This window comes from Tasmannia lanceolata, unplaced genomic scaffold, assembly GCF_043159265.1.
Source record: "Tasmannia lanceolata isolate RefF3 unplaced genomic scaffold, GAP_Taslan_0.1 ptg000003l, whole genome shotgun sequence".
Classification (NCBI taxonomy): Eukaryota; Viridiplantae; Streptophyta; class Magnoliopsida; order Canellales; family Winteraceae; genus Tasmannia; species Tasmannia lanceolata.
The window spans coordinates 59,873,983-59,901,336 of NW_027518680.1; the positions used below are offsets into that span (position 1 = coordinate 59,873,983).

The 27,354-nt window shown below is 36.7% G+C and overlaps 2 protein-coding genes across 5 annotated transcripts in view; both read right to left on the reverse strand.

Moving 5' to 3' along the window:
* LOC143869986 (uncharacterized) lies at window positions 1-1,278 on the reverse strand. The gene has a single exon (XM_077376518.1). The coding sequence runs from the start codon at window positions 1,276-1,278 to the stop codon at window positions 1-3; it is 1,278 nt and encodes a 425-aa protein (XP_077232633.1).
* Window positions 1,279-11,721: 10,443 nt separating this feature from the next.
* Window positions 11,722-27,354, reverse strand: part of HYP1 (hyperosmolality-gated Ca2+ permeable channel 2.3) — a 33,598-nt gene continuing 17,965 nt past the window's right edge. For 3 of the 4 annotated variants that reach the window (XM_077367885.1, XM_077367880.1, XM_077367883.1), the window contains exons 9-12: window positions 21,321-21,588; window positions 19,721-19,993; window positions 14,014-14,247; window positions 11,722-12,161 (exon numbers count right to left, since the gene is read on the reverse strand). In XM_077367885.1, coding sequence (XP_077224000.1) covers window positions 12,000-12,161; window positions 14,014-14,247; window positions 19,721-19,993; window positions 21,321-21,588 — 937 coding nt within the window. In that variant the 3' untranslated portion in view covers window positions 11,722-11,999. The remainder of the gene's footprint in view (window positions 12,162-14,013; window positions 14,248-19,720; window positions 19,994-21,320; window positions 21,589-27,354) is intronic. The other variant, XM_077367891.1, reaches the window with a different exon arrangement.

Consider the following 27,354-nt stretch of genomic DNA (forward strand, 5'->3'; position numbering starts at 1 on the left):
CTAAGTAACAAGGCAGATGGGAGGAAGATCAAGCGAACTCCAAAGTGAAGATTCACCGTCGTTGCTCGAAGTAGTAGTACTACTACTGTTGCTGTTAATAGTACTAATGCTATTAGTAGTATCAGTAATAGTACTAGTTGAATTTGAGAAAGAAGCGGATTCCATTTCAGTAGATATTTTTTGGTTCTCCACTTGCAACTGAACGTGTTCCTCTTCCTCTTTTTTCTCCTCTTGATTTTTGGTATTACTAAGATTGGTTGACTGATCAAAACCGCCTTTCCCACCGACCGATCTGAGCTTCAACCTCAAGCACTCAGAGATCCCATTAATAGCATAGAGAGATGCAGAGATCTTCCTCTCATATTTCATCCTCTTCATCGCCGCCCTAAGCATCGATGGCTCATCCCCAACGCTCTCTTGCTCCATTGGCTCCGCAATTTCTTCAGCAATCTCAAATGGAGAGTAGTAACAAGAGGACCCAGAAACATCCACAAATTGGAAATCAATTGCACCCAAATCAATACCTTCACCTTCTTGTTCTTCTTCCTCCTCCTCCCCCTCTCCATTGAAGAAACTCCCCTCACCCGAAACCTGACCCATATTAGACCAGTCATAATCCAATTCAAATTCCTTTCCACCACCTTCTTCTTGGTTAGTAAAATATGTTTCCAAACTTGCATTCCTATTATCACTAATATTACTACTACTAATAGTAGAAATATTAGTGGTAATATTACTAGTAGTACCCGAATTTTCGGCGTAATCCAAGAATTCAGTAAATTGGGTGCCTTGTTCTTCTACTCTCACTTCCTTTTCTGCTTCCACATATTGTTTTTGTTGTTCTACTTGTTGGTTTATGGGCAAAGTAGAGGAAGAAACAGAAGGGTTGTTTCTGGCTTTGAGTCTGAGGAGGAGAAGGTTTGAGACCTTTGAGGTTAAGGCCGGCGAAGAGGATGCCGAAGGCGAGCATGGCCAGAAGTTAGTGCGAGTGTTCGCTCCGCGGAGCATACAGGCTGCCTCATCGTAGGCCCTTGCCGCGTCTTCGGCGGTGTCGAAGGTGCCCAACCAAACCCTAATTTTCTGTATGGTGTCTTTGATCTCAGCCACCCATCTACCCGACGGCCGCTGCCGCACCCCCACGAAGCGTTTTCTAGCTGGCCGTGCTCCACCAAGTGCGGCTACCGCCGCGGCCTCCTTAACAACCTCCTCCCACCCCACTCCACCACCCTCTATATTGTTCTCTTCTCCTCCCTCCCCAGCCTTCCTCTTTCTAGCCATCTCTCTTTCTCTCTCTATTATCAGTGTATAAACATGTAAGCTTTGGTTGGTTGTTGCACCCACATGATTAGATGAATGAATGAGAGATGCATTTATAAGAGAAGTATGCTGAAACAAATGAGAAAAGGGCACTGAGGGATCTTTTACTCCTTGTTGCTACCTTCTTGTTTTATTTTATCTTTTTAAATTATTTTTCATTTTCTTATCAAACCATATGGAGGCTTCTCTTTTGCTTTATTTTTTCTGCTTCTCTCTATTCAAACATTTGAATGAATTTAGTATTGAATTAGTCCTTGATTGTTAAACTACTCTCTTTTCTCTCTCTTAGTTTTCCATTTTTTTTAAAAAGTTACATAAATGAATTTTCATTCAGAGGTTTCCATAACTTCAAGATTATTAGTCATGGAAAAATTAAATTATTAAAACCATCCATTTGGGGGTAAAAAACTCATCAACCCAAATGTTTTTTTTCCTAAACCCTAGGGATAAATTTGTCTTTTCGTAGAATTATGAACTTTCTATCAGCACCTTGGTGGGAACTGGCCAGGGAAGTCAAAAATTCCATTGTATTTCTATTATTTGTAATAGAATAGACTATTAATTTTAACTTGGGTCTGAGTTTAGAAAAATATATCAGTTCACCTTGCATAGTTAACCAGAGTTTAAAGGAATCAAAGTCATTTTTTTAATGCGTTTGTCATTTATGATTAAGGGTGAAAGGGACGATTTCTCCAAAGAGATCCATCAATGAATATCTAATACTTGTTTTTTTCTTCCTGTTCCTTTATAAAACTCCTTACTATTGCACTGTAGCAGCTCTCTTCTAACACAGCAGACAGAGAGACCAACACTTCCATGGACTCTGCATATGTTTCATTCCCACATCAAAGATCACAAACGGTTGGGTCATATACAATATGCTACACCATACATGGTATGTAATATTATTATACACAGAATTGCTAAAAAGACTCGACTGTGAAGCTCTTTCATAACAATCACTTTTTGAGCCCCACTTGTGACATGGTGATGGATCAGGTCCGTTGATCTAACCGGAGGCCTCATGTCCCTTTATCGGAGGGCTCTAGCCTCTTGATCCATCAATATTTATATCATGAAATGGGTAGCTAGCAGGCATGTGTCATGCCATATTTACCCAAAGTGTTATCAAATATTTAGATCGGTAGCATGCATATGCCACGCCAAATTGTCCAGGCCATATTTAAATTATGCTACTTTCCATGCATGAAGGCAGCCCAAGCAGTAGGCATGGAAATTACTATAATGATGGCAGCTAAGATAGAGGGTGTAAATTTTCACTCCAATTTTTCGGTTAAGGCACCCAGTTGACATATAAAAGTCATTTTTTAAAATCAAATGATCATTTTCAGTTTGATATGGACATCCGTTTGTGTAATTTATTAACCTTTCACTTTTGATAATGGCACCTGGTTTGGGACTTAAATGGGGGTTTCCCTTTTCTTTTGATCATTGATTTTCAGGCGGCATAGTCATGGGTGAAATGATAATGAAGAATGAGGTTTTGGATAAAACCCACTCACATCATAGGGTAATGGCTATCGATACTCGGTAATTATTGGACATAATTTATAGCAATTCAAACCTTTCGGATTCATAAATTCTGAATGATTGGTCATTGCCCATAGGTTGTCAATCATAATGGTTTATGGGGATCTAAAAGGTTAAGTTTTTCTCCAAAGTTTAAGGATTGCGATTGCACCAAGTATTAGTAGGGGTAGTGACTTTTGCCCGTAGGTGGGTCACTACTTGGTAAGATACTGTGGTGGCATAAGGCAAGTGTTCAAGGTACAAAATTTAGAAGGTTTCGTCTTGCCCGTAGGCGGCAAACTTTTTGAAGACTTGTGTTCATATGGAAACTTGCTCTTATGATAAAGAGAGGACCTATTACATGTTGCAATTCGCCTTGCTCGTAGGCGACAGATTGTGATGGTGTGCCTGGACTCTAACCAGACTGGGACTTATAAGGTTTTCAAGACCAGTTTGGGTTAAATCTAATTATTTGCCCAAGTTAATTAGTTTTTTATTGCACATTAAAGTTTTATGATACATGTTATTTTCATGTGTAAATTTATGTTGTGCATTATGTGAGCATTGCATATTTTTTATACCAGTTTTCAATACCTCTGCGATTGGAAGCCAATTTTCTGACATCAAAACACTGACTGGAAACAACTTTGAGGAATGGAATGACACCCTTCGCATTGTCTTTGGTGTGATGGGACTTGATCTTGCTCTTAGGGTGGATAAGCCTGCAAAGCCTACTACCACTAGTTCTGCTGATGACAAGGCCTATTATGAGAGATGGGAGAACTCGAATCGACATAGTCTAATGATCATGGAATTTACTATGTCTAAGACCATAAGGAAAAGTGTGACTGTTACTGGAAGTGCTAAGGATTTTTTGGCTGCTGTGGCAAAGAAGTTTTCAGTTTTTGATAAGGCTGAGAAAAGTACTTACATGTGTGACCTCTCCAATACGAAGTATGATGGTGTGAGTGGGGTTCGTGAGCACATCATGAGTATGACAAACATTGCTAATAAGCTTGCTGTTTTGAAAGTGGAGATGCCTGAGTCTTTTCTTGTCTGGTGTATTCTAGAGTCTTTTCCTTCACAGTTTAATGCCCTTAAAACGTCATATAATACTCAGAAGGCTGAGTGGGGATTAGATGAGATGACCTCCATAGTGGTCCAAGAGGAAAATATGATGCAACAAAAGAAAGTTGAGAGTGCAAATTTTGTTGCCCACAACAATAATAAGAGTTCTTTCAATAAGGGCTATAATAAGTATTTTGGTAAGAAGTACAATCACAAGTTTGGGAAGAAGAATTATCATAAGTTCAACAACAACAACAACAACAACAACAACAACAACAACAACAACAACAACAACAACAACAACAACAGGCCAAATCAGAATTCCGGACCAGAAAAGGACAGATGTGAAGATTGGTCATAAAAAAAAAGGACTGTAAACACCATAAGGAGTGGCTTAAGAAGCAAGGGATTTTAGAGCAAGAGGCGAATCAGTGAGGCCGGAAGGACTCTATATGGGAAATGGGGAAGGCAAAAGTCAAGTTATTAGGAGTTTTTAGATTAGTTTTAGTTTTTGGTCATGCCTAGTTTTGGTTGATACTATTTATGTCCTTTCCCTCAGAAGAAGTTTATTTTCAATTTCAGTATTGGATTTCTATGGTTATTATTATGGATTTGTTGATAAACATTTTATTCTATATATTGACTCTTATGATATAATCTCTCTTTTACATGCATGTTTTTGGGTTACACAGTGTAAGCGAGGTTTAAAATCCATATATGAGAAAACTAGTTAACAAACATGTTTGTTATTACTTAATTGGGTAAACAAAAACATTTTAGCGATTATTGATTTTATTGTCCGATCTATTTTTAGCTAGGTCATAGAGACTCACCATACCATTTTTTACGATAGTCATTACCTCAGTGGGAGTTTAGAGTCTCGAAAGATAGTTTTTGAGATAGTGCACTTGGTGTGCAAACTGAAGTAGTTTATTTATTGGTTTAAGTAGTTTTCCAAGCAGTGTTACTTGAAGTTTGGCTAGGTTGTTACCTCTTTTGGATTTGAAGAAAATGCAATTGACTGGTACATTTATCTTAACATTAATGGGAGCAGATTTATTCTCCTAGTTTTAGTGTTTACGATCAGTGTTCTTTGCAGATGGCAGAGTGATCCTGGTATGGATCATTCGATATCAGCAATAAAGGTTGTGCGTTATTTGCAGAGGATTGATGACATTAAGCTCACATACAGTCGATCAGATCACTTTGAGGCTATTAGCCATGCGGATGCAGTTTTTACTGGTTGTCTAGATGATATGAGTTCTACCTTAGTATATTTGTTATGGCAAGATGAGCCATATCATAACTGCTGACCCACTAACATAAAGATTGCCATAAAGTTTTTAATGGACACGTTACCCGTTTAGGGTAGGTTATTTTATATTTTGATAATTTGGTTAGTGGGAGTTTCTTGGTTTGGTAGAACTGTATGGTTCTATTGTTGGCAGCTGCTTTATATGAATAACGTTGATATGTTCTCGAGAATGTTATTATAGTTGTTATTGCCATTTTTTGTGCACAAATAATTGATTATATGTTGTTATGCCTCATGGGAGGTATTGCCTCATGGGAGGTGTGATACTTAATTAAAGACTTAAGCTTTAAGTAGGGCGAGCTTTGCTCATACGGTATAATGGTTTCTCACCTATAAGTAAAGTATAAAGGTACTTAAGACATCAGGATTGCCCGTCTTAAGAGCTTCACTTGTTGAAGCATGAGGGTCCGGTAATGGACAAGCTTCACTTGTTGCAGCATGAGGGTCCGGTAATGGACAAGCTTCACTTGTTGAAGCATAAGGGTCCGGTAATGGACAAAAAGTTTGGATCAATTTGGAAATAGGCATGAAAGATCACATTTACATGTAATTTCCATACCACATAGCCATACCATTTAGCCTGCATCAATGAAATTGCTAGTACTTTCACATGTACGGTCCTATGTCGTGATATAATGTAGCGAGCTTCATGATTGGGTATTAGTAGCTTTGTTTGATTAAGGCAAAGTTTGAGGTGTTACTCTTATCAGCATTCTTTTGTGGCAATTGCAATCCGGAGAGTCGTTTTCAAACTAAATGTTTTGAATTAAGTTTTCAAACCAAAGATTTTATGGCAAAGTTTTCTATCAATGTCCTATGCAGTCCAAGTGGGAGAATGTAAGATTTTTATGGACTTGCATAGTATATGTTTTAGCTTTTGTAAAATCGGATTGCAGAGAATGTGTGATTATGGTAAAGAGTAATCCAGATCGGCTCATATACGGTTAGTGATCAATAAGGTTTGAGCCGGGAACACCTTAGCCGCATGGGATCACGTTCGAAGGGGTATGGTAATGGGTTAATAGTGTGTGGGCCCGTTGTAAGCCCAATAAAGTTTGTGGGCTTATTTGAGGAATGAGAGTCTGTAAGGGGTGGACTCTAGGGTTTCCTTATGTGTTATTATAAATAGGGGATTGGTCCCTACTCTCACACATAAGGTTTTTATTTCTCCCATTGGAATACGCATAAAGAAGTGGAGAGAGTAGAAGGCCACCTATCATTGTTCTTTCGTTTGGAGAGCATCGAGGATCGTGAAATCATCTTTGCTAAGGATCAACTACCACGGACGGAGGTATTTATCATCTATTTATTCTCTTGTATAATTTGTTCAATCACATGCTTATGGTTTGATCACGCAATATAAACTCTATCACCAGAACCATGTGGGTCACTACATGATGGTCTACAAGATCAACGGTCTCGACCACACAATCATGTCTTCATATGGGAGCTAAAATTAAAATGATCCTTAGGATCAATCGTTGGGATTGATTGCATAAGTTGGACTCTATGATACACTACAAAGTACAATAGCTAGGTTGGCTGGCTAGATTAAACAGTACAACATATAGTATTATGCCATGTTATGTAACATAACATATACATGTAATTAAATACTATGGGTGTGTTTGGATTACTGGAATCGGGCGTTAGAATCAGGATCCTTTTCTGAGCTTGCTCTAGTCGGAATGAAATTTTTATTTTAAAATTTCCACATTCCGTTTACAAGGAAATCAGAATAGGAATTAAAATAGGATGCTGATTTCAATTCCCAATTCCTCAGTTCAAATTTAGCTTATACGTAAAACGTGTTAATGGGTTAAGGACCGATTTCTCCGCCATATTGGTCCATGGTCTATGATGATTAATCCGATACATTGGGGATTATCAATGGAGAAATCAAACTTATAGTATATAGCCAGGTAGAATTTTTGCCGATAAAAACTTGGATCTCTTATGTGCCTTTGGCCTCTGCGTAGATAAAATGCGTTATCACACACTCATAATATCAGTATCCTATGCACTATCAGCTGAGGAAAAATACAAAAGTTATACGTCATACACCACACCATAAACTATATCATATTATCTTGGGCAGTAACATATAGATGAAATGAAAGTGTTACACATGCATTCACCACAATACATATATTATAGGGAAATGATATCAGCACAGCCATGTTTTAATACATGCGCGGCCATAGCTTGTCTTTTCTTCTGCAAGGTGGCAAGTAATAAAATAATTAGTGGGAAAGAAGCCGCAAAACCTGAAAAAAGAAGTGAAGGTAATGATTCTCAAAGAAGAATCCAGAATTCAGAAACATGCATATCTCCAAAATATACCCTTTTGAGTGTTTTTTCTGCTGTTTTTTACTCCTTGATAATTACACCCACGTAGCAAAAACAAACAACGAGATAGAGATGTGTTTCTTCTGCTGTTTTTTACTTCTTGATAATCACACCCACTAAGCAAAAACAACCGAGAGAGAGAGAGAGAGAGAGAGAGAGAGAGAGAGAGAGAGAGAGAGAGAGAGAATCTACTCATCTTGGATGTGTTTGGGTGTTGACAACTGAAAAACATTGAGGAAATCGATCTCAACCCTAAAATGAAAATGAAAATGAAAATGAAGAGATGGGTGATGTCACATTTGCATCCTATTATGGAATCCTTTGGAAGAATGAAAGAAAAAAAAAGAAGGATTGGAGCTTTCACTTTCTCCATTTGGCATGAATTCATAGAGAATTAGTGGGGCCCACCCCATTTCATAGTTTGACTTATTAAACTAATTATCAAAGAGATTCAACAAGAGAAACCCAAATCTATTCTTATTGCTCCACGTGGACTGTTATGCATCATTTAAACGTCCATTTCTCATAGTGGTAGAAAATGGAAAAAAGAAAAGAAAATGATATCTCTACTCCATTTTCCAACATTTATAACCTCCCTTTGATTGTTTTTTCCTAAAAATGATTATTCTCTAGAAAAGACAAACCAATAAGAGTCAAAATGCTGTAATTTTAAGGAATCTAATCTAATCTAATCTAACTACTATATATAAAGGCGGAATCTTGGGTTAAGTTCTTCCACCCTTTGCCAAAAATCCCATCTATATCCCAGCAATAATAAGTTATGATATTAACTACTTTCTTTAGGGTAAAATCGTAATCTACATACGAAAAGTACCGACACAGGGTACATGTCTATGACAATTACGAAAAAAATACCAAGAAGAGGTAAAGACATGACAATGACGAAACAACTACTTGATATTACTCATGTATGATACTTGCAAAATATTGACGAATTCCGGGCACCTCAAGAGGAACAACAATTATGGAAACCTCTATCGATTGGAGGGCTAGGATAATATTAAATAATTCCATAATATTAAAGTCCATTGACACACCTAGTCAACAATTATGGAATTATTTAATATTATCTTAGCCCTCCAATTGATATAGGCTGATCCTAGCCCTCCAATCAATAGAGGTTTCCATAATTGTTGTTCCTCTTCAGTAATTATTAATATTATTTAATATTATCCTAGCCCTTCAATCGATATAGGCTGATCCTAGCCCTCCAATCGATAGAGGTTTCCATAATTGTTGTTCCTCTTGAGGTGCTCGGAATCCGTCAATATTTTGCAAGTGTCATGCATGAGTAATATAAAGTAGTTGTTTCGTCATTGTCATATGTCTTTTCCTCTTCTTGGTATTTTTTTTTTCGTAATTGTCATAGACAGGTACCCGTGTCGGTACTTTTCGTATGCAGATTACGATCTTACCTTAAAGAAAGTAGTTAATATTATAACTTATTATTAAAGAGAATAGGCATAATACAGCTGGGATATAGATGAGATTTTTGGCAAAGGGTGGAAGAACTTAACCCACGATTCGGCCTTTATATATAGTAGTTAGATATTAAATAATATTAATAATTATTTAATATTATCCATAAATTTCAGCCGAAATTACCGAAATTTCGGTCAAAATTCTGTACGAGAAAAATAGTCGTTCATTGATTTAGTCGGATTTCAGGCGAAATCCGTGAAATCCATAAAAATCAATTTAAAAGATACTTTAACTCGGTCAAAATTTCAGTAATTTTGGCTGAAATTTCAGGATAATATTAAATGAGGGGTAAAATCCATTTTTTTGGGGATATTCCTTAAATTTCGAAACGGGATTTCGGGCGGAAATGAAATTTCGATCGAAATTTTAAAAATTCGGTTAAATTTTATAACAAAATTAACGAAATTTCATACCATTTCGGGTTAATCGGATTTGGATTTCGGTCGAAATTTCAAACCATGCTCAAGAGCAAGATTTTAAATTTCAATTTAAGTTTCGATCGTCTTGGAAATGTGGACATTTCGGTTTCAGATAAAAATTTCGGTAAAAGGTAAAGTAATATTTTGTTTTCCCTATTATATGAATAGATCCTAGGTAGTTGTTCCTTTTAATCAACTCCAATATTAGATTGCCACTTCATTTTGCACTATTTGAACTGATATTTGGGTCTCACGTGCAACTCACGTGCTTTTTTCCTAGTAGACGAAAAATGGGGGTGGGATTGCTGGAAAAAGGGTGGAAATATCATTTCTCAGAAGAAAACTACTGAATATATGCTAAAATGGAAGAGCAATATAAAAGTGATTTTATAACAAAGCTCTCATCCACAGCTTTTTAATGATATGATTTTCTCATTATTATTAGCAAGTTGCCAATTTCATTTTAGAAGAAAATGTCAAAGACATTCTTTAAAACTCTTATTAGTTGTAATGGAATAATAATTATTTAAAATTTTGTGGGCCAAAGGCTTCCAAAAATGATACAATTTTAGACAGTTGACTAGGTGTGTCAATGAACCTAGACGGTAGAAAGGACTTGAGCTCGACCATTGGATCCGAATATCCTAAGATCCAAAATTATTTCAGGTCGTGACCTAGACATAATCACAAAATCTGTTGGAACGTCCTAGATTCAAATGGTAGGTGCCAAGATGCAAGAATAACCTTCATATTTAAGTTTATTTGTCTATTCATGAGGGGTATTTTTGTAACATTCAAAAACCCTACTCAAAACAACAAATAATATTTCATTTTCTTGTTTTTTGGTGGTTCCCCTCTTCTTCTTTTTTTTTTTGTTAAAGGGGGTGGTGGGGGAGCGGAATTGATAAAAATTGAGTAAAAATTCACCATGGAAATGGTGCAATGTCACCTTGTCACACCCCGGTCACATCGTGTAGATATTGTCCGGTTGTATGTCGCCATCCCCGGTTTTAAAACGCGTCTACAGATGGAAAGACGGGTCCACATATATAGCCCAAGAACTTTCTCTTCATATTGTCCGGTTGTATGTCGCCATCCCCGGTTTTAAAAAGCGTCTACGGATGGAAAGACAGGTCCACATATATAGCCCAGGAACTTTCTCTTCACTTCCGATGGGGGATCTTACACACCTTATCAACGATATTATCAGATTGAGATTTACATAGTTGATTCGTAGTTAAAAAAACATCGTCAACCACGTTTCGGAAACAAAGTTTTGTGTCACGAGCCTAACGATACACAAATATTTTTCCATGATACAAATAATCTTGTTTTATGGATAAAATGACATTTACGATAGGTAAATGACATTTCCACTTTCTTTTCCAACATTTTCACCCCTTCTTGTTTGGTTTTTACCCTAAAAGTGCCTATATTTCATTTTTATTTTATTTTATTTTAAATAAAGTCATTTTTAGGAAATATAAATAGCAATCTCGCAGCTCAATTTTGAGAGAACAGCCACTTCGTATGAATTAAATGAATAAGACAAAATCTGCTAAAAGAGTGACCCTGTGTGGCTGTTCTCTCATGAAAAACCGCAAAATGGCTTTCTGTACATGAGGCGGGCAATGGTTGATCTAAGTCAATTATGTACTAGACCTGATTCAATGCCTAAAACTTGTTATGATTGGGAAATTCTTAAGTATCAGATCGAGGTCCAAACAAAAAGAAAATATAAAATTTGAATATACAACGTTCCAAATTCAGTGACCAACCAACTAACAACACTTAAGACATGGTTAAAAAGGTTGATTTTTGGGCTATAGTAATCCAAACTCTGCCTGTATTTTTCACAGCCTGTCCCAAGCCATAAAGGGAGGAGGGTAGACCTGTCCCAAGCCATAAAGGGAGGAGGGTAGACGTCCGGTTGGCAGCCGGCCGTAAACTTAGGGACAAAGGCTTAGTTGAGTTGAGTTGAGCTGAGCAATGTAAGGTTTCCTAACAAGTGAATGATTCATCAAAACTATGGTATTTCCCATGTAGATGATTGAGTTAGAGTGCATTGTAAATTTGTAGTTTCAACTTAGATACCATTTCGATGAATAATTCATCGATTTCTGATATATTATTCTGAAATTTATAACTATGGTTTCAAGCAAATTTCAAGTTACTGTTATAAGATTTCAAAGGTAGTGATTAAGCTAGGAGATGGGGACATGGTTAAAAACGGAACAAATTTATTATCACCAACAAATAGTGGTACAATATACTTGATATCAACAAATTATCAGCACAACACAGAGCATAGTACATTTCCATCTCCTAAGGAAAAAAACACACAGCATAGTACATTTCCAAAGGAAAAAAAACCCAGCATAGCCATTGTAGATGGTTCCTGGGAACAGTCCCTTTGAGTAGGCATTGCAAATCATCAGCACAGCACACAGTAGAGGCATTGTAGACATAGTACAATAAAGTACATAGCCATTCCGATCTCAAACATCAGCCGCAGAAAGAAGGGGAGAATAATTCCTACCCGTAGTTTGACAGTATCCGATTCGCAGCGTAGAGGGGTCGCGATATGCGGTGACCAGTTTATCAAAGAATTCTCCCATTGTGGGATCATCTTGATCTTGTTTGTCTTTCTTTATCAGACTCTACAAGACAGAATAACTCGGTATCAGAGGGAGCTCAAACTGAAGCAACTATCAAAATGAGAAGCAATTCATAAGAGGCATTGAAGATACGGGTTTTTATATGGTGAACTCGTGGGCATGCTGTAGTGAAAAAAAAGAGTCCACATGTTTGGGTGATAAACATGATTCATCGGTTGGGCGTCTATAGGAAGATTCTATCCTTTGAATTTGTAGAGGTTTAAAATGGAAAGCATGGTATAGAAATCTCCACATTGGAGGACCCAACAGATGAATGGTGTAGAGCACCCAAATATGTAGGGCCCACGATATTTTTTTTGCGACACTCTCATGTCTTTGAGTTCACTATATGAAGTCTTGAAGATGCAAATCCATATGTGATCATCGTTGTCAACCTGTGACTCGACTCGTGACTCAATTTCTTAATTTTATGAGTTCTGACTCGACTCGACTCGTGACTCGTAAGAGTTTTGACAACAACAGAAATTTAGTTGAAAAAATATAATTATATATTATAAGATGAAGTATGTAAAAAAGGAACCCAATAGCACATAGATAAAGCACTAAGCCAAAAATATAAATAACTATATGCTTGTAACCATGGTTTTAAATTTCGACCGAAATCCGAAATTTTGGTCCTTAAGGACCGAAACGAAAAGGCACTGAAACCGAAATTCCCTTCGAAATTTCATTGAAATTTATATTAAAATAATAATTTTTAATTCTGTTAAAGTATTTCGATCGAAATTTCGTCCTAAAAATCCGGCTTTTTGTTCGCCAGGATTTCGGCTGAAATTTCGGTTTTGGATAAGTCCGAAATTTTAGCCGAAACCGAAATTTAAAACCATGCTTGTAACCATGGTTTTAAATTTCAACCGAAACCAAAATCCACTATATCCGAAACGTTACAGGATTTCGCCAAATTTGGTAATAAATAATATATTTTTTTTAATGATGAGAGGATTTAGGCCGAAATTTCGATTTCGGTGAGGGCCGAAACTCATACCGAAACTGAAATTCAAAACCATGCTTGTAACTTGCATGCACAAAAATAATTTAGTTTCTAAGTTCCAACTTCTAAGTTTTCAACTATCAAAACAAGAAAGCCCAGGCCCAGCGACTAGACTCGACTCGTAAGAGTCTTATTTTTTCAAGTCGACTCCCAGCAAATCGTTTGAGTCACCAAACAACTTGGACAAGTCTTCAACAAAGGCGAGTCACCCATGTGACTCACCTCGAAAGCGCAGCGACTCGACTCAGGAGTTGACTTGTACGACTCGTAAGAGTTTGACAATCTGTGAGTCACCCATGCGACTCGCCTCGAAAGCCCATGCAACTCGCCTCAACTGATGCCCTTAGGTATAAAATAAATGTAAAATACAGCATGTTCAAAACTAAAAATTAACGTTCAGTGAAAGACATCGTCATGAGCTTCCTTAACATATCCATTACTTAATTAAAAAGTGTCCCTTGAACTAAAATTATTGATCATTTACTTGTGAGCATGATAAGCAGATAATATATAAGTTGGTACTTCATCTTGGGAATTATGAGCCACATGAGGTAGGATAAACCGTTTAAACCTTGTTCAAAGATACAAAGTAGGAAGAAATAAGAAATAAGAACACTACATGCGTTGATCAAAGAAATAGAGATAACGACAACAACCAAAATATGTGAAAGTTCTTATTTGCTGGATAACTTCAAAGGGAAAAGAATTGATAATACTGAAGGAAAATTTTAGGATTCACAAATGATTTGGTGAAATAACTTGGACTTCTATAAGAGGATACACTTTTAGGAAAAAGATACAAAACACGGGATGAGTGAAACCATGCATATAGGGTACAATTACCTCAGCAGAGTAACGCTGAAAAATGGGTAGAAAGCGTTTCCGGCAATACTCATTGAAAAGCAGTGTGAGCAGAGGAAGAGGCACCATCAAGCTTGATGCAAGAGGAAGCTTCTTCAGCCCAAATATTCCAATGGCTATTATTTGCATCAGTATCAAGGAAAACACTGTAGAATTATGCACAATTGGCCAAAACTTCCCACCAGTTTCAAACTTCGGTGAATACACATTTAATAGCTGCATGGTAGATTTCCAAAGCTTAGTAGTAGCAGCATTCTCCAAATCGGTTTTGATAGATTTTGATATAAATAGAAAGATAAAGCAAAGAATCCTTAGAAGTTTAAAAGGAGATTCATCACATAAACATCAACACTTAGCATCATTTCCAATATAAATAAAATAGTAATGCAAGTATAAGCATAAAAAGGAAAAGAAAATTTTCCATCCTGTTCAGCAAAACTATTATTAACGCCATAGCATCCCAAACAGAAAATAAAATTCAGTACATTGTGACGATTTCTTCTGTCCTGCACCTGCCCTCGTACTCGTTAATTTGATATTGAAACTAATATCTAAGAATTCAAACCAGTGGCATTACTTATTCCCAACATATTAATCACTGCATATTAAATATAAATGGGAAAAATAATTTTCAACTACTTGATAAAACATCAACAGGCGGGCTCAGGCAATTATTAGATTTCTGGATGTCATGCAGATGGGTTGACACATAAATTTATCTTCATAAGGACCTACTAATAATGAAGATACACTTAACAATGATGAACAAAGCTCTCAGGAGACAATCAAAATACAGAATTGAAGTAAGTCATGTCCTCTGTCTAAATCAAGGGACTTTTAGTCACGAGAGATATTCTATATATATAGGGAGATGATTTCAGCACAACTATATTTTGATACATTCGCTCATGTATCTTGTCTTTTAGTATTTAATTGTCTCTTAGGTGCTTTTTGGAACCCTAATAAACCTTTTACAACTCTTTAAATACTAAAAGACAAGATACGTGAGCGCATGTTATCAAAACATGTTTGTGCTGAAATCATTTCCCTATGTGTGTGTGTACACATTTTAATAATAAAAGGAGTAAAGAGTGTACATGAATATTTAATACAGAGTTTTGAGATGTAAATTTTCCAATTCTTTCTCAAAGTGAACCTTTTTCATTTTGAACGGGAAATAATAAAGTTGGATCAATTCCAATGACTACCAGGTAGAGACCATATTCAAAGCATCACAACATCAGATCATTTGCAATGACTATCAGGTAGAAACCACTTTCAAAGCATCACAACATCAGAAAGAAAAAAATAAGATTGAGTTGGAAGAAATGAGCATCTCAACATGATTGCACACAATTTCATTAGTTTACCAAACATGATTGCCGAATGAAAAACTACAAAGATACTATGCCACCCCTCATGCTGCATAAGCGGATCTTCCCTAACAAATGGTCTCTCTTGGCAGGATTGGGCTGCCTGACTGTCAGAATAAGACGAGTTGGAAAAAATGAGCATCTTAGTATTACTTAAGGTTTTAAATTTCAGTTTCGGTTTCGGCCACCGAAACCAAAATTTCCGTAATTTCAATAATTCAGGCTGAAATTTTGGAAAATTAATAAAAATTTGAAGAAAAATCATTTTTCCAAAATTCAAACCGAAATTTCCTAAATATCCAAATTTCTGAAATTTCAGTTTCGGTCCCAACCGAAATCCGAAATTTCGGAATTTTGGCCGAAATTCCAAACCATGGTATTATTACGCATGATTTGATTAGTTTACCAAATATGATTAATGAATAACAAACTACAGAGATGCTATGAATGAATGCCTGATTGCTAGAATACATAGGAATCAGCCAATCAATTCCAATTCCAGCCTTAGCGAGTAGCCTCTTCACCCGCATAACCTCTCAAGTACTGTCTGCCATCGATGTATACTAGACTTCAGCATTGGACTTGCCAACCACAGCTTATTTCCAACTTTTCCATGTTACTATGTCATCTGAACCAACATATAATATCCCAAAATGTGAATTGTGAAACCTCCTCGACAATAAACCAACCCAATCATATCTGATTATGATGAACCTCAAAAGTCAAAACCATGATTACTAAGCAAAATTCCCTTCCCAAAATAATATTATGGATACCACAGAATTTTTTAGACGGCTCTAAAATGAGGTACTCAAATGATATAGAATTCTGTAACTGTCTCAACTGCAAATGCTAGATCCGTCTATTTCATTGTAAGACATATCAACTAACCATCTAATCGCTGACTGATATATACCTCGATCCACCAAAAATGTCCTTCATTGGATCTCAACTAGTGAGTTTGTTTTTGTTTACACTCGGATGTAATTTATTTACCTTTCATTAATACACTTGTAGGGATCCTGCCAAACTCCAACTTACCTATCAAAAAAAAAAAAGTTGTTTTCCTCCACGAATATTTCCACTTGTCCCACTCATAAATTGCTAGTTGTTTCCAAGAGGTTGATCTCATACTTAAAGATATTGCTCAGAGCAGGGCAAGAAGGTTTAGAATTTGTGAGTTACTCTCCAACTCATAATCAATTGTTATTGTTAGGATGATGTAATGAGACGAGGCCCATCAATTAAGTCATTTACACTACCAATTGTGATGCAGCCCATCATCTTTGTACACAGTGTGTAAAAATATGACAAGTTGTGGGTTTTTCAATTGTAAAACCTATGAACTTCTTCTCCTCCTCTCTTCATCTCTTTCCTTTCCTGTCCTTTTCTACTTTCCCTTCCATACTTTACTATTATCGAGCATCATCAGAGGAATACATAAAACTCCCTTGCTGGCCATTTATTAAGGGGTAGAAGGGACAAATAGGAATCGCATGAAGAAACAACACTACCAAAAAATACACTTAACCCTCCAAGTTATAATGTAATACTCTTAACACATCCCCTCAAGTTTCAATCAGTCCCGCCTTGCAAACTACAAGATGGCATCAACCTTTTGCTAGAGCCTTTGTAAATACAACAGGCTGGCTGTCAGTTTCCTAGTTTCCCAAATATGGAGTAGAGAAACCTTTAATCCAACACCATGACAATCCAGCTCCAAGCACTGTTTAAAAACTCCCCGAGTCAACCATCGACTCTGCCAAGGCGACTTCCTTTCATCTTGGCTGAGTCGAGTCCGAGTCCGAGTTTTGACCTACTAAGTCAACCAATACACTTTCAACTTTCCCGAATTAATGAAAAATTAACAGCATCAATCACTGACTCACCCGAGTTGACTCCCTTTACCTTGGTCGAGTTCTCGTTTGAGTCTGAGTTTTTAAACACTGGTTCTAAGTGATTTTATAAGACGCTGGATTAATTGCAGAATAGGTAGCTGCATATCAACCGCTGGTGGCATGTGCAAGTAAACCAATTTCCTTAAAATATGAGAAAGTATGGGAGAGCTTAACAAATACCATCCCAAGCATGTATCTGTGCCTGCTCTTTGTTGGCGGTAGAAAATGCCATCCACAAGAATGAGACCATATCAGTAACTACAATTATAGAAGTTGGATATAGAAACATGGTAGGTTCATAGGGGAAAGTGGGAAACAATATGGTCCAAATTCTGTAAATTTTGTACGTTAAATCCTAAATGATTGTTTTCCAAGAAAATACATATTGAAAATATATCAATGATAAAATACCTAGGTACCACTCAAAAAAAAAAAATCTAGGTTAATGCAATTGGGATTATATTCCTTTTGTGTACACATTCAACTTTTAAGAATTTTATTGCACATTACCTAAATCAAATTTGTAAAGCAATAGGTTATCGTTTAAAAAAGGGAAAAATACACTTAGACCCCCTGTGGTTTCTGACACATTCAACTTAACCCCTAATGTTTAAAAGGTTGCAAGTAGACCCCCCTGTGGTTTCAATATGTATAAGGTAGGCCCTCTCAGTTGACAGTTCGTCCACAGATTGAAGGGTTAGGATGATCCGATGGAGCTGATTTTTTAGGCACACCCTATCTATGTCAGGGCCCATCAAATGAACGCTTTGGATCATCCAAACAATGTGGGCCCATACCCGAATCCAAACACTACCCAAAACACAGTGGGCCCACATTGTTTGGATGATCCAAAGCCAACATTGTTTGGATGATCCAAAGCGTTCATTTGATGGGCCCTGTCATAGATAGGGTGTGCCTAAAAAATCAGCTCCATCGGATCATCCTAGCCCTTCAATCTGTGGACTAACCATCAACTGAGGGGGTCTACCTTACACAAATTGAAACCACAGGGGGACTACTTGTAACTTTTTAAACATTAGGGGTTAAGTTGAATGTGTCAGAAACCACAAGGGGGTCTAAGTGTATTTTTCTCTTCAAAAAAAAATGTAAAGCAATAGGTCCTTGGGAAACATGAACTAATCAAGGCTAAAATTATCCTATAAGACACTGGATTAATTGCAGTATAGGTAGCTGCGATGGCATATCAACCGCTGGTGGCATCTGCAAGTAAACCAATTTCTTTAAAATATAAGAAAGTAAGGAAGAGCCTAACAAATACGATCCCAAGCATGTATCTGTGCCTGCTCTTTGTTGGTGGTAGAAAATGCCATCCTCAAGAATGAGACCATATCAGTAACTACAATTATAGAAGTTGGATGTAGAAACATGGTAGGTTCATAGGGAAAGTGGGAAACAATATGGTCCAAATTCTGTAAATTTTGTACGTTAAATCCTAAATGATTGTTTTCCAAGAAAATACATATTGTAAATATAATAATATATCAATGTTAAAATACCTAGGTACCACTCAAAAAAAAAAATATCTAGGTTAATGCATTTGGGATTATATTCCTTTTGTGTACATTCAACTTTTAAGAATTTTATTGCACATTACCTAAATCAAATTTGTAAAGCAATAGGTTATCATTCAAAAAAGAGAGTAAAGCAACAGGTCCTTGGGAAACATGAACTAATCAAGGCTAAAATTCTCCTAATATACTGAACATAGGTTCAATACAAAACATATGGCTGTCTTGATCCAGAATATCTCAACAAATTGGATTTCCATTGAGTATACTACTAGCTAGGCCACGTCACATAGAATTGGTAATAATGTCCTAATAATGAAATTCAAGTGTGAAACAAGTTGTAACAGTCTGAGATATAAAAAAAAGTTCTTATATATTCGACACAATACTAAAAATAGACAAGTCAAAACTTGACCAAGTTTACTCACTCGAACCGAAACGAATTCACTCATCAATAACTCGGAAGCTACAGAAAAATTCAAAAATTCGCCTATGGGACTCAAAACGACAGCTTAAATCTAAACAAAAGCACTCCAAACGCCTGTGCCATGTGTTATTATTTGTAGTTAACATATGGAGTTTATTATACATACAAAAACACACGCACATTAGTAGAAAGATTTGCTTGTTTTTATTGAGTCATAGCTGACTTAGTTGAGCTGACGGATGAGACCCATTTTTGACTCGAGTCAGTTCTCGATAATTTAGATTATGGTTGACAGCAACACAATTACACCGCTGATCTGGGAAGCATCATCAACCAATATATCAAAAGGAACATGAGAATCCAAAGGACAGGAACAGTTACAAGTATAGAGTTCCATTGAAACGATATAACCCTAACCAGGCATGTAAGAAATGTCTAAAACATGTAACGAACTCCATTTACCTGATTACGGTAGACGATGTATCCAATAGAGAAGTAGCCCAAGAGGAAAGGCAGAATCAGTGGGTCTAGAAAAAAGTATGTTAGACCAAGGAGTCCAAATAAGAGAATTTTGGGAATTTCCTGGTGGTAAGGAATTGATGGAACCTCAAGTTCATCCGTACTCTTCGAACAAAATCTTCCAATATAATCACGAATGAGGGGGATCACACGAGTAAGTTCTGATGATAGACTAGTCCATCCCGATGTCATGACGTAGGTTATGAAGAATGATGCCTGTATCCCATTAGAAAACAACCTTAAAAAATGCTTACATGAATGCATCTTGAAATCCAAAGTAAAAAATTAACAATCCGAATACATAAAAAATGATATCTTTCAGACTATCATTTTAGAATAATTCCTGGAAACTAGTAAAAATTCAAAAGTGAAAGCATATGAAGTCACATTCTCATGGTAAGCATTGTTATGGCACACTGGCAGCCTTGACAATAACAGTATTTCACAAAATTACTTCAGATTCAATTTTTTCTTGGAAGTGACACCACAGGACATTTTGTATGGTTCTTTCCTTTTTTATCTATAAACATTTCTACCCTATGAAGATATAATAATAGAACTATCATTTCCTCATCTAGAAGCCTTAAGTGGCATGCTCGAACAGAACAGTTTGGAGCTAGATTATCAATTTGAAAGAGATCCTAATCTAATATCTGAATGACATCATAAGATACATAGAAGCGAAGATATCAATGCATAAAGAGTCATAGTGCGAAACAATTTATTGCTGTTAGTTCTCAGGGATACACCCTCAAAGATATTAAATTTTATGATACCAAAATAATGTTCTAGAAAGAAACGATTCTCATACAGTTCTCATTTCTGCTCTCCGCATTTCGTTTTCATTGGAATGCCCAAAATGAAATATACAAGCCAGACAAATAAACTTATTGATACCCTACTTAAGAAAAGAACAGTCACTAAATGCAATTATAATTAAATCTAAATACTAAACTGTGGTTAAAACAAAGATAGTCCAGGGCCACCTATTACTTAAAAAATAGGGTATTTTTCTGCGTACCTGGCACTGCACAAGTGGCACACATATGCATGCATTTAGAATGTTTTATTTCTAAAATAAATAATCATATGTGATGTATGTTTTGCAACAAGGTGTAGCTCATTGATGCATTTAGGCGCAGATGCACATAGAGCTACTCGAGAGGCAAGAAATTAATGCATTTCTCCAAAACCTCTTGGACTATTTGCACCAGAATCTGCAAAATTATTCATCAGCTTAAGGCAAAGAGAAGGGGAAGGAGAAACATATCGGTTGTCCAATTCATTTTCATTTTTTCATCATATAGTGACTATCAGATATTCATGACTCCTAACGAATATTAGTAGGTAAGAATTTTTTACATTTTTATGTCCTTATTGGACAGCAGAGACCATGATTGTAAAGACAGACCCATAAAATGATCAACATGAGGGCATGTTTCATAAAATTTGATCACCAGAAAAAAAAAATTAAATCAAGAGTGTCAAACATTTACAGAAAATTCCTTTCAGACAAACCAGCAAAAGAGGAATTTGTAATTACCTGTGCAGGAACACCCACAGCAAGCCTCGAAGGAATATTCTTGGGATCAAGGAATACATTTAAAACTGATCCAGATAGCACATATGCAAAGAAAATATTCCATATAGTAAACCAAAGTACTTTGTAACAAGCACTTTTTTCTATCTCACTATGGGAGATATATCCTTGCATGGAGGAAAAGAGCTTCATAACTGGAGGCACGAGGGATAAAAAGAATTGAAGAATGAGACTGGGAAGATATCCTGTGATTACTTGACTTACAAATGCTCTGCACACAGATGATTCGATGGTTTAGTTTTTTGTATCAGATTTTGATTTACTTACTGGAAAAAAAAAGGAATAATACAGGGACATTAAAAACCCACAGCAACAACAAAAAATAATTTCCTGGTTGCCAAAAAATACAGGAAATATCTTTAATTTGACTGTAAACTGATCCACATGATGCATTTAAAAGAAAATGTTGGATATATAAATAACAGTACTTCACAATAAGAACTCCTTTCTATCCTGCCGTGAAGATATATACTTGCATGTATTGTGAGGTCTCTTCTGTGAATTTGCTGAGGGTACCTCTATCTCTTTCTTTACTTCCCCTCTATATGATAATTTAGAAGGGATGCTTCCCTAATCACAAATATCACAAATATTTTGAAAATCTTCCAACGTATTGTTGATGTTATCAAGAAACAATAACATCTGCCAATAATTCAAAAAACAAAATACTTTTCTTGATATTTTTGCATTATTATCCCAATGTTTCCATGAGATTTCAATAGTTTTGATAATTATCTCTTAATTTTTTTTTTACAAATCTCCTAATCTATTTATTTTATTTTATTTTCCACAAGATTTTCCCTATAATACTCCAAGAGAAATTTCTCATCTGAAAATCCTTTAAGAATATCCCAAGGAATGAAATTCCAAAGAACGATATTTTCTCTATGCATACTTGTACTTCTAGTATATCAACACTTAAAAGAATAAAATAACGTACAAATCAGAGAAAAGACAATGGATCTAGGCTTATTTGGACCTTTCTATCGCAGGCTACCGCAATATTTGGTTTCAGGACATATAGTTGTAGAACATCCCATGATTGGTGTTGATGTGTCTACAATTACTGTCAGTAGCTGTACAACTGGCAGGAGAAACCCACAATGCGTTGGGTTCAGAAAAAGACAGATCAGTTATCCATGCTAAACCAAATGCAACTCGATAATTATGAGTTTATGGTAAATTTTATTTAATTTTTTGGATGCTGTCAAACTTATTGATCAGCTTTCCTCCATAATTAATTCTTCATTTGAAGTCGAAAAAAAAGAAGAAATCATCTGAGAGACCTATGGAGCTTGGCTCTGATACCATGTTAAGAAGTATAATCTAAGGAACAAGCAGGGAAGGCGTGGAAAGAGAAGAGAAAAGGAAGGAAAGAGGAAGAAGGGGAAAAAGGAATTTGAGGGAGTTGAAAGTATAACCCCACGACTTCCATCACTTTATTATATAAATTCATAACATTAACAAATCACAATGATGCCATTAGTGATGGACCCCATCATAATACATCATTCCTAACAATTACTAAAGGTATACGTTTTACGAGCGCATCACGCATGCGCGCACACACATAAATGATTCAATGGTTTAGCATTATGTACGGGAACTTGATTAACTTATAGAGAAACAAAGAACAGTTTGAGCATGCACTAAAACGTCACAATTCCAACCGATAACAACATTCAAAATGCTAAACTAGATAGCATCTTGTTACAATGGAAATGGTACAGCAAACAAGCTGCTCAGTGCTTATAGTAGATATAAACTAAAAGAGATTAATGAACTTACTAATAGACTAACTTTATGAATCTTAGTTTATTACAAAGAACCCTAATGAGTGTTTATATAAAACACTCAAAAGGATAACCACAGAAAGATAATGATAAACAAAGAATATGATAGGTGAAGAAGAATTCTAATCTAACCCAACTCCCTCATCTAGCTTAGTTGCCTCATCTAACATCTAGACGACCCAATGGTGAGATCTGATACACTGTAATATGCCCTCTCAAATGTATGTGGATTGAAAATCGACATATGTTTGATTAGAATGAAATGCCTCAATAAGAAATGCAAGTAGAACCTATCGATTTGATGCGCAATGTCAATGATCGATCATTAGTGTGCATCGATGACCTATGAAGCACGGGTACGGTACTGGGTGTGGGTACGACACGACACGGGTATGTGGGTACGTGATTTTCCAAAAAACCCGGGTGCGGATACGTTCGGGTACGCCGAATATAATAATATATTTTAATATTTTATTATATATTTATAAAAAAAAATAAAAAATTGGAGAGTAGTCAAATAACAATAACATCACCAAAATGGAAAATTCTAATGTTACTCTTCATTTCATAAGTGATTAAGTTCCATATTTCATAACATGAGGCATCAATACATTATTCATTAGAAAAAAGTCTGTTGCCAGTGTGTTGACTAGTGCTTGACAAGATGAATAATTTTTAGAGACCAAATTATGAGATGTTTTATACCGGACTTTTGGGATTTAATAATGTTTGGACATGATAGATTTTATGAATTTTTAAAATTTGAAAAGTACCCCACCGTTTGGAAGTTAAGAAAGTTAAAATTTTGACCCGACATGCACTCGACAACCAAAATTGGGTTTTTTTTTTCTTTTTAAATAGGGGTACGTACCCAAGATGTACCCGGGGCGTGCCCGAACGTACCCGCACCCCATAGTGTCGGGTACGGGAGCCCCGGGAGAGTACCCTTGCTTCCTAGCTGATGACTATGATTGATGTGATGTTGATGATGTTGGCGGTCTTGGAAGTTGAGCTGCAAAGTGGGCTTACGAAAGACCATAGCCTCAATGGGCAAGACGTGCCTTGATGGGAGAGTCCTCACATGCCAGTTTGGGTACTGTTCCTCATGGGAATAAGTGACTACATACTTATGCATCAATGGGCAAGAGTGGGCAAGTCCTCATGGGGCCGATTTTGTGTATCAATAATCATGGACACATGAATTAGGCATGCACCTCAAGGGAACAGGGGCACCACAATTGCATAGTTACTATTTCAGGCACGCATCTCAACTGAGGCACCTCAAATGAAATAGACCAAAGATGAAATTAGGGTTTGAAAACATGAAAGAAATGGCGAAGAGTGACGATAAATGGCTATTCGTAGTGGAAGTTTAGGGGTGGGTATTCTGCTTAAGAGAAATGGATGTGCATGTCGAGGAAAAGGAGTGGGACTCTAAAGGTAAGGGGTAAATCATAGAAATGTAGTGGATGGGACATGTAGTTATAAATTATATATATGTGTGTGTGTGTGTGTGTGTGTGTGTTGGGTGGGGGGTGTGGTCTTGTTTGGGGGGGGGGGGGGGGGGGGGGGATGTTTTACATTTAGAAGTGAGGGGTGTATTGATCTAAATAGAAGGTGCTGTTTTCGACCCTTCTCTTTTTATTTCTTTTAACTGTAGGCGAGAAGTGTGGCCTTGATGGATCTGATGGGACCTTGCACGTAATGTGACAACAGGAAGCGACATCGAATGGTTAGAGTGGGTGCTGGGGGCATGAGGAAGTGACAGGAAAAGCCCCCAATGCTGGTGATGAGGCCTAGATATTACCATAAGCAAAAACAAAAAAAAAAACGGCTTTTGACCCGAAAAAAGGAGGCCACATCGTAACATGTCTAACCAGACGATGGAGTGAGAAGAGGCGGATGAGGTTTGATCTGGACCGAACGACTCATTCAGCCCTAGCATTGTTCTACTACTAGAATATGGTATCCATCAACGAAGTGTAGACAAGATCATTGTAAGGATCGAAGTTTGAGAAGAATACTCTCTTGGTTTGATCATCAGAGCCTCCATTAGCTTAGGGTTAGGGTTGCAGAGAAGCAGGTTTTGCCTCTTCCCCTCAAGTATCATCTTCTTCGAGATCATTGATATAGTTGGGGTCATCACCAGCGAGATAGCCACTATTCGTCAATTTCAAGAGTCCGTGATGAGAGGGCTGCCGACGTTAGACTTGACGGCCATGGTTGTTGATTCTTAGAAGGGGATGATCAAAAAACACTTTTGGCACCAGTCGAGCAGGTTGGCGAAGTGGATATCAGCATCACTGGAGATGCAGAGAGTTGCAGTGTTGGTTGTTGATTCTTAGAAGGGGAGAATCCGGAAACACTCGTTGTGCCACTCAAGCAGGTTGCCAGAGTGGATATCAACATCACTAGAGATGCAGAGAACCGCGGCATAGTTTTAAAACTCCCTCGTGTCATCATGGACTCCCCCGAGTCAACTCCCTTTTCCCTTGGTCGCGTTCCGCGTTTTGCCCTAAAAAGTCAATAACAACTCATTTGACTCTCCCGAATTATGGCCGCGTCCGCACTAAGTTGACAAAGATTTTTCTTGGCCGCATTTTGACCTGCATCCTCGTTTTTAAACACTGAGATGCGGTGTCAGCTTTGCAGATTATGCTGGTAAGAGTCGACTTGAAGACTTCGCACATCCAAACACGCCCGTGCCGAGAAGCGAGCTGTAACTACGATTGGGAAACAATCGGCAATGAATGTCATTCCTTGGCAGACACCCAAATGAGGATTCAATGTATTTTCAATGCTAAAATATGATTTACTATGCAAGCAGTGTGGTGCATGGAGGTCGGGCGGATGACAAGGTATTTCCAAGGCTGAAAAAGGATTTACCATGCGAGCATGCATGGAGATTGGGAGGACGACTGATCTTGCTGTCTATCAGAGAATAGAATCACAATATTATGATTAAGGAAACGTCCGATCATTCGGATTTGATATCATGAAAGAGATGAATGAACCTAACAAGAGATTAACTTCACTAATTTAGTTGATTACTAATCTTAGTTGATTACAGAGAACACTAATGAGTGTTCATATGAACACTCAAAGGAATAAACAGTAACCTTTACTAACTTTAGTTGATTACAAAGAACACTAATCAGTGTTTATATGGAACACTCAAAGGGATAAACATAGAAAGATAATGATAAACATAGAAGGTGAAAAGTAAAGAAGAATCCTAATCAAATCTACCTACCTCATTTAACACCTACATGATCCAATCGTGGGATCTCATATACTCTAAACATAAACAAGAGTTTCATTCTGGTTAGGCAAGTCAAGGTTGTAATGCCAGCAGCAGCTTTCTTTCTATGCTCCTAAACAGAAAATTATTACATTATAAAACCTATATTTATAGTATAAGAATAGTACAATGAAAATAAAAGTCACTTCATTTTATCTTCCTTGTAGAGTATGCATCAGAAACTTGTAGTTTGCTGTCATATTCTCAGCTCTCTATACATCATATAATTAAGAATTAACAGCTTAGGAGTGAAACAGATACAGAAGAATAACGACTTTAAATAAGTCATATATACTAAACCAAGAAAAAATTGCAATTTCACCCATGACTTAAATGTAAGAAGAAAAAGTAAAAAAAAAAAAAAAACCTTGTCCATAAAATTAGTGGCAAGCAACAAATGCCATACAAGATGAAAGAAGCCCTATTTGTACTTTCTTTATTTATTATTTATTTTGGTTATTATAAAATTGTTGAGGAATTAGTGAAGCAAAGGGAGAACTTAAAGGTCCTACCAAATAAGATGGAATGTATACAAGAAAAATTTAATGCCTCAGCAACTCCCAAAATGAAGCTACTAAGTTGCATTACATAAGGCTACTGCATGGTGCAAATTCCGTACATCCATGACTAAGGCATAAAGCTAAACAAAAAGACTAAGTGTCTGACAGATGGAACCAAAGATATCCTACATAAGATGACGGTTAAGAACAAAGGTGGAACAAAAAGTTTTCAGTTTTGTGAATGACTTTTTAAGAGATGGAGACTCAGAGATCAATTAGCCAATAAACTTTAAGTTGTTGACTTTCAAGTTTATTGGCCAATAAACTTGAAGGTCAAAGACTTCAAGCATGAGGCAGGTGCATCAATGACATAGTTTTGGCAG

What these genes read in the sequence shown, in the direction of transcription:
- LOC143869986 (XM_077376518.1), bottom strand. Translation starts at nt 1,278, where the DNA reads ATGGCTAGAAAGAGGAAGGCTGGGGAGGGAGGAGAAGAGAACAATATA.